Source organism: Phaethon lepturus, unplaced genomic scaffold (assembly GCF_000687285.1).
Source record: "Phaethon lepturus isolate BGI_N335 unplaced genomic scaffold, ASM68728v1 scaffold8411, whole genome shotgun sequence".
Taxonomy (NCBI): Eukaryota; Metazoa; Chordata; class Aves; order Phaethontiformes; family Phaethontidae; genus Phaethon; species Phaethon lepturus.
In genome coordinates, this window is record NW_010516911.1 from 59,250 (window position 1) to 67,343 (window position 8,094).

Below are 8,094 nucleotides of genomic sequence, written 5' to 3' on the forward strand. Positions count from 1 at the left end.
GACGTCTTAAAACACTTCTGCAGGCGACGGAAATAGCGTCGCTGTTTTCCAGGCAGGTAACGAACAGCGGCACAAGAATAAGCGGCTTCCCCGAGGTGACGGTGCAAGTCAGCGGTGATTTTCTACGAGGAGCCCGGACTCCTGACCGGCCCCGTTTGAGTTAATCTCTTCAGCTGCGACGGCGAGTGCCGCCTCGATCGGCGTCTCCAACATCAAAACCCTTGTAAACCTCTTCTGGATTTTATTAGCTATCTCGCTCTAAGCCTGCCCGGGTGACTTATCATCCGCGCTAGCGCCGTCGGGATGAATGGCCTGCGAGTCCCCCCCAGCAGATGATGTGAGGGAAGAGAAATACATCCTCTCGAGCGGGATCAGGTAACCGCTGCCGCCGGCAGGCACGAGGCAGGCGGGTGCCGCGGGCTCCCCGTGTCCTCTGCTACTGCTCCTTCTCTGACACTGCCCAGCGGCGGAAAGCCGCTTCCAAAATGTGGTGGCTAGAGGTAACGGGGGCTCCAGCTCATTTTATGATAATGCCATTCCCGTAAGATGTTCCCTTCTGCAGCGTTAAATGAAAGGGGGGAAAAAACCCCTGTGGCAAAGAAAAAGGGGGAAGCCAACTTACATCTGCGGGGTCACTGGGATTCTGCTGCCAGCCCGTGCTCCCCCGAGGCAGGACGCCGCCGGGGCTGGGCACAGCTTGTCTGGCGGGACCTGCACGTCCCTGAAGGTTTAGGTGTCCTCTCTCCACGGGTGTCTTCAAGAGCGCTGCTGCCTCTCCCCTTTTAGCATTACCACCTTACAGTTAATCTACCTTCTCCATCCTTCCAGGTTTTTGAAAGAGAAGTTCAATGTCGCCTGAGAAGTAACTGCTATGTAGAGCCTTTTTCCTGGGAGGCTGCTTGCAAGAGCCAGCCTCGTGGTTCTCACATGTCGAGCTGATATTTAAAAAAAACCCAAAAGGCGTGGAAGTGTTGTGGATTTGATGGATGTCCCTGGTGAGGTTTGCTGGAGTGCATGTATGAAGCGGTGACTGTCTCCAAAAGGCTGTGTTTATGGACACACCACATTTAGCTTCAGGAATCTCCCCTGCTTTGTTTGGATGAAATCATGTTTGGTTTTAGTTAAGAATTCAGGAATCGAATTCAAGATCCTAACAGGAATGCACAAGGAAAGGCGAAGGACGTCTGAGAGGGACACTGGCCTAAAGGAGCTGAAACAAACTTCGCAGATTTTACTTCTCCAGCATTAGCACCGCTTTGGTTTCAGAATCGTATCCTCTGCCAAGCACGGCTAATATTGCTGGACGGTTTGATTTTGCACAAACTTATTTGCTACTTTCCCTCCATATACCTTGATGGAGCGGTTTGGGTGGGATCTTCCGCAATATTGCAGTTCAGCTTTCTCTAATTACTTCAACGAACGCTTCTTAACTCTTCACTTTGTTTCTCACTGTAGAAGCGTTGCTGCTGTTTACAAAAATGTTTCATTTAAATTAAAATTTAAATTATAAATGGAAAGAACCAGAAAAGTAGAGCCCAAATGCCGGAAGAATTCTTCAGGATTCGTTTCTCCCTTTTTTAATTGTCTCTCTCTTGGGTGGGGAAAAATAGGAAAATGTTGCAGCAATTTTGCTTTGGTATATCCCATTGGGAACCTTTTCTTTGGAGACAGGAAGGCTCTAGTTAGGACCCCAGATCACAAAGCTTGGTGTGATCGAGCTAGGATTAAGTTAGTCTCCCCCAAAGGCGAGATACAGCACGCTGGAAACTTGGTGCGGGCAGAAGGCTGGATTCCCAAGCAGAAATATTAATAATTTTTAATACCTTTTAATGTATGGCCTCTTTAGGGTTTTGATATCCCTCAATAACTTCTTTCAATGTTGGGTGTCTGTCAGAAGCTCGGTGCATCCCAGAGGTTTAGCCGAGCGAGCCAGCAGCGGGCTCCTTCCTCTGCTTTCACAAAACTCCAAACCCTCCGGATACCTTGCTACCAACTGAGGCATCCGTTCCCTCTGCTGTGTTTTAGACGCATTCCCAAACAAGGGCAAAAAAGCTCGTACAGTGATAATATCAGTAACTGCAAAGGGTACTTCTATCCCGTGAAGCTGCTGCGACAATTCCGAAGACAAAGCAATGTATTTCTTATAAGCCACATAATTAACTCCGTGTCTCTTCAATTCCCCAGAAAAACTTGAAACAAACCAATGTTCTAAGGCAAAAATCCCCCCAGCTGGGCTAAACTGTAGTTAGCCACCGGCTCTGGGTGTTCCCGTGGGTGCTGGCAGTGAGGGTGCTGTGCAAAAGGACAGGAATAAAGTTGCTCTGGGTTTGGCATAGAAAGAAGCGTGGGAGAGCAAAGCTAGCTTTGGGAGGGGGGGTTCTCTTCACGGAAGTCTCTTCCCCTTCAGATACCGTACTAACGTTATACTTAAAAGATACTAAACGCTATCGTATAGTTGGGTTGTGCCCCGATTGTGTGCGACCGCTATGTTCTAAAGCCTAACGTAAAAAGGCAATTTCCTTGCCGAGGCCCCGGGATGGAGGATTGCTGCCGCCGCCAGAGGGACTCGGAAATACGACGGCAAGAGCCGAGCGTCTCCGAGCCGGCCAAACTTCCCGGCAAAGGTACCTGCCTCCCTGGGGCTGCCTTCAGGCTTTCTCGGGCGCTGCGTTACCTGCTCCCGTGGCCGGGGCTGGGCTCCGGTACGAGGTTTATGCGCTTTCTCCTCTCATCGTGCTGGCAGGGGAACAGGTTATGATCTTGGTCATCCTGCCTCTTCTCCTCCCTTAATGCAAGCGGGCAGCAAGCCGTGCGCTTTGTACCGTGCGCTCATAAAAATCCCCTCTATTTCACCGGCTGCCCTGGTATTCAACCACACACTAAGCACCAAAAACGACTGCTAAAAGAGGAGTTAAAACGTTCGTGACTTGCTCGCACTCATGATTCAATGGTAACGTGGGGCTTTTGAGTGTTTATCGCAGATTTGGTTTTAAAAAGTGAGGAGAAAGATGATCAAAAATGCGCGATTGAAGGTAAAGTCTTCAAAAATTCCGTAAGGTTCAAGTGGATTCTGCTGTGTCTGGGGAAAACAACCGTTCTCACTTGTCCCACAAAGGACCGGTGTCTTCTCTTTTCAACTGAAAGCAGAAAAATTGCCATTGCTGCCGTAGACGCTACCTTAGATTGAAGGCAGGAAAGAGCACTCAGGATGCAACTGCATTTCTTTCACAGTCTGGGTTGTGGTTTTTTATTGTCATAAATACCTAAACGCTAAGGGGTGTTGGCAAAGATTTTCTAGTGGTTAAACTATTTCCTTTCTTGTAAAGCAAGTATGGAGTTTTGCGTTGGCAATCTCTGTCCCGACAACAGAAATGCGCTTGCCTTTCTTAAAATTACCTCTTCCCGTTTTGCTGAAGAGCTAGCTACGTCACCAAACCTGCTGCAAAATTTAGTTTATACTAAAAAAACCCCACATTAAAAATCACAGGATTACAATGATTTGGGTATGATAAATGATCCCAGCGCACACATAGCTTGCCTTCTTGGAATGTAGGAGAATAGCCAAGGTAAAATTGGTTTCAAGGAAATCACATTTTCCTCAGTTACAGCCTGACTGACTTTCCTGTTGTTACTTCAGCCCTGGCCTGAGATGCTTCAGATTTACCATAAGTGACAAGATACGTAGACTTTGCGAAGTCCCATCGTCTGCATTCTGATTATGTGTCTATCTCAATTTTCATATGCTTTTGCAGCCTCTGTGGTTGTGGAGAAAAGGTGTGGTTTTAACATCACGATTTTGGGAGTCTCGACTCGTCCTTTTCACTGTTGAGGACAGGTGACACCTCTCTCTCACACAGAAAATAGCCTGAGCTGCTTTACAGCAGTTCTGCGCTGCCTGCACTGACCGAGGGAGACGTGCTTATGAACACAGAGATCCTACCAAACCCAATACCCTCCCCAAAATACTCTGGGTCAGCCGCAGGCAAAGCTACCCCTTAGGGGTAACTTAAAGGTTGTGTCAGCCCCGGACAGGACCCTGTGCTATAGACAGGAAGCACCAGTCCCCCTCCAAAGCCAAACCCAGATTAATTTATTGTTATTGTTAAAGGAAGGTACGTGAAGACTGTCTCCTCATTTCCAAAACACAAGCACACCGAGAAGAGTCAAGGCTTGCCCAATCACAGCCAAGGGGAACTCAGTTAAAGCATCTGCTTTTGTGAGATATTTATGAAGTGGGTCAAACCTACTGACTTTTGGCAGTTTAACCGGTCCAATGGGACAATAAGAGAGATGTTGTTTATGTAATTCATCTCTTAAATTGAGCTCTGATCCCCAGGAGCACAAGAGGCTCCCGGGGAGTCGTGTTGGCGAAGGTCTGCACCACGTCGTGCTTCCCGCGCTGCTGAAGAGCCATCGTTCATCACACGCAGCAACATCTTCTGATTGCTGGCCAGTTTTGCGTGTTAAACAGGCTCTCCTCTGCCCCAGTAACATGCTTTGTAGGTGTCATCAAATTTACTGGTTCTCTCGTTAGAGTAACCTCGTACAGGTTTGTTGGAGCCTGATGGGAGCCAGAAGCAGCACAGGGGTGGAACGGGGCTGAAGCACCTACTGGCTGAAAAAGCTGGTGAGTGACAAATACCCAGTATTTCGCACGTCATCTGGATGCTCCTCCATGCTCCTCCATCCATGAACCCTTTGATGTTTAACGCTCTGATGATGCGGCACGGAAAGTACATCCCCTACGCACCATTCAAGACGCTGAGCAGAGTGGCAGAATCCCTCCTGGGGACGGATGGGACTCCTCGGGAAGCCTACCTCCGATCAAACCCTCTGTTTGCTTTAGGTTAACCCCGCATTAGGTTACGAGTGTAGATCTCATCTGCTCTGCATCTTCATCCCTTTCTTCCTAGGCACGACTCCTTTTCAGCCTCCCCTTCTTATTAATAACTATGTTTTTAGACTATTGGCTTTAGATGTTTTAATGTGTTTTTTTTAAAGCACAGATTCCCTAATACTCTTTCTGATACCTATAAAGCTCTTCCATCATCTGCTTCCCCTTACATACCCGTTAATAGGAATACACTATGCCTTGCAACCATTTCATACATGGTAATCATCCATCCTATAGCAGCCTTGTAACGCTGTGGCGGGTAAGTAAGTGGCCTCCCAAGGACCTTCTCCTCGGGCCAAGCAATGGAAATCAAGACACATCAGTACGGTGTCAGGTCAGGATCCAAAGCAAGGTGCGTTTTTCTTTCTAGAGCCATAAGGAATTTTTTTTTTTTTTTTCCCCTCAGAGGTGGCAAAAATAGCATGTGCAACGCCTGGGAGGGATGCGGCCATGCTTGGCTCTGCCAGGGCGCCTGTCCGGCCGCACCGCACCGTTACGCTCCCTGAGAGCAGGACGGCGCAGCACACCTCGTAGATGACGCACGTACTCCAGCCTTCCCACACCGCCTTTTGAGTTAAGTCTTATCTTTGTCATTCTTATCTGGGAGTGACTTCCAGCCTCGGAATCGGGAAGCAAAGGAAAAGGAACCATGACTTCAGAATGAATGATTACAAAATGAATTAGTTCCTGAAAAGTTGTTCCTAAAAACTGTCGAAGCCCACTCTCCCTGCCAATTCCCAACATGCACTGTGTGTGAGTCCCCTTATTTCGTAAGGAAATGGGCACCATTAGGTCTGGTTATACTGCCCAGCTTGGTAGCCTACACGATAGCGGGACATGACAAAGTGGTCAGCAGTGTTTCGAAGACACTCTCATGGTTAAAAGCAATACAAGCAATTCTAAGGCGAGTTACTTATCTCCCCCTCCCTAAAAAGCACCCCAACAACCACATCTATAAGAAGAATGCCTGACTCCCGGCACAGGAATGTGCTTCCCTGGTCTTCATCCAACATGTGCCTTGACGGGTTTATTTTTCTGCTGTTAGTTGAGTGCTGCTGTGCTGTGTTCTCTGCTCCCAGTCCTTGGCTCTGGTGTCGGCACTTCGTGTCTCTGCTTTAGCACAAACGTACCCGAAAGTTTGGCGTGTGACACGAGAGGATCACCCAAGGACACGGGAACCCAGTAACACTGCAGGGCTGGAGGGGGACTCCTCTCAAGAAGATGGGGGTCGGAGTATGCCATCAGAACGCGGAAATGACTGTTCCTTAAGGAACTGCCTGCTGTTTCAGAAGTCCCTGGCCATCACTAGCTGCTGGCAATAGTTTATGCAACTCTACCGTGCTTTACCTATCCCCAGAGTCTGTCCCAGAACAGGAAAGAGGAATATTGAACCCAACTTCATCCCCACGTACGCGAGCTCTTCAGAGAACAGCTGGGAATGGCAGCCCCTGGTCAATAGATTCCCCTGAGCTGGGTTAAGAGACAGTGCGAGGGGAAATCTGATCATGGTCCGTTTTTTAATCAGCATGTATTTTATAAACTGAGGTTTTACAATTGTTTAAATGCTTACAGGCATCTCTAGTATCTGTGGTGAAGGTTTACTATGAGACGCTAAATGGGGAGAAAATGAGCAGAACACACTGAGGCAAAATGCTTTTGATGGAATGTCATGAATAAGCTTATCCCTTTTATAATGATTCTCATGATATAGGATCCAGTAATCTTTCTTAGAGCCTCAGGTCTTTGAGTGATAGGATTATAAGACATTTTTCTTTCTTTCCAAGGTAAACTTTTAGTTTTTCAAGTCCTCCTGACTGTTCAGAAACGGATCAATTTAAAAAAAACCACAACAGTGGCAAATTCAAATCACCTAAGGTAGAAACCTTAAAAAATTACAAGTTTCTTTTTTCAGTAATTCTGTGGCTTCTGACAGCTTACCTTGTGGTTTTTTGAATGCTTTGGAGTTTGAAGTGCTGCTGCAATGAATTTTAAAATAGAGACTTTGAGCTTGATGAAAGTGTAGTGCCCTATAATGTAACAGGAAATGGGAAAAGGGGCTTAAAGGTCTCTTTAGAGGCTCTAGGAACAGACAACAGCAACGTGTGGGGCAAACCTGAGGCTTGCAGCTAAATTAAGCAATACCAGGACAATTTCAGACTCTCGCAGATCTGACCCAGCTGCAGCCTGAGGATAGCACTGAGAAACCATGCAGGAGCAAGGGTGGCAGGGCTGGAGCTGGACAAAACTCGGCAAAGCGTAAAAGAGTTTGCTGCAGAACTGAACAAAGTATCCACCTCATCTTCTGCACCCAAAACCCAGAGGATTTGTCCTGAAGGGCTGCGGGCTCCCGGCAGGAGCCCCCCAGACAGCCCTGAGCCAGACAGAAATTGAAACGCGTCTCTCAGTACCTGGGCTCACGCAATTTTTTGCCCTTAACCAGAGTGACCACCAGAAATGAGTTTTTAGGACCCTGGGGGGCTAAGGGGTCCCAAAGCCCTACCTTGGCCAGACGCTCTGCTGGTCCTGCTGTCTCCGGAGCGCCTCCTCTTCCTCACTTGTCCTTCAGCGTGGCCATGCCCAGGGCTTCCGAGCTGTAGTCGTACTGGTTGCTGGAGGACATGGACCGTCCCCAGGAGCACTGCAGGTTGGAGCCCCTCTTGCGAAAGGAGGATGTGAACCTGTAGAAGTTGCGGTGCCTGTTGCGCAGGTACTCCCGGTAGTTTTTGGTGAGCAGGGTGTAGAGGAAGGGGTTGATGCAGCTGTTGCTGTAGGTCAGGCAGGTCACCAGGTAGTTAATGCACTTTTGGGTTTGGGTGGTGAGCTGCAGGGAGCTGCTATAGAGTCGCACCAGCTGCCAGATCCAAAACGGCAGGAAGCAAGCCCAGAAGACCAGCACGATGCTGAAAATCATGATGAGGACCTTCTGCCGGGGAGATCTCTTGCTCTTCTCCTTGTGGGGGGGGTTCCTCTGGGACTCCAGGTAGGTCCTGGCCAGGCGTGTGTAGAGGAAGCCAATGATGATTCCCGGGGCCATGATGCTGGTGCTGAAGAGCACCGTCAGGTAGGTCCGGTAAGCATCCGCGCTCCAGGTGGGCGCACAGATCCTCTTCACCTTGCCCTCTGCCTTGCCCCCCTCGGTCAGGGTGACCATCAGCATCATGGGCAGCGTAAGGAGCAGCGAGACCGACCAGACGGCCCCC

At 48.8% G+C, this 8,094-nt stretch overlaps 1 protein-coding gene across 1 annotated transcript; it reads right to left on the reverse strand.

The window, feature by feature from the left end:
* Window positions 1–7,445: 7,445 nt before the first annotated feature.
* Window positions 7,446–8,090, reverse strand: UTS2R (urotensin 2 receptor; the record flags this gene model as incomplete). The annotated part of the gene is made up of 1 exon (XM_010296212.1): window positions 7,446–8,090. A coding segment is annotated over one exon (645 nt), but the record flags the coding sequence as incomplete, so codon positions are not given.
* Window positions 8,091–8,094: the final 4 nt, after the last annotated feature.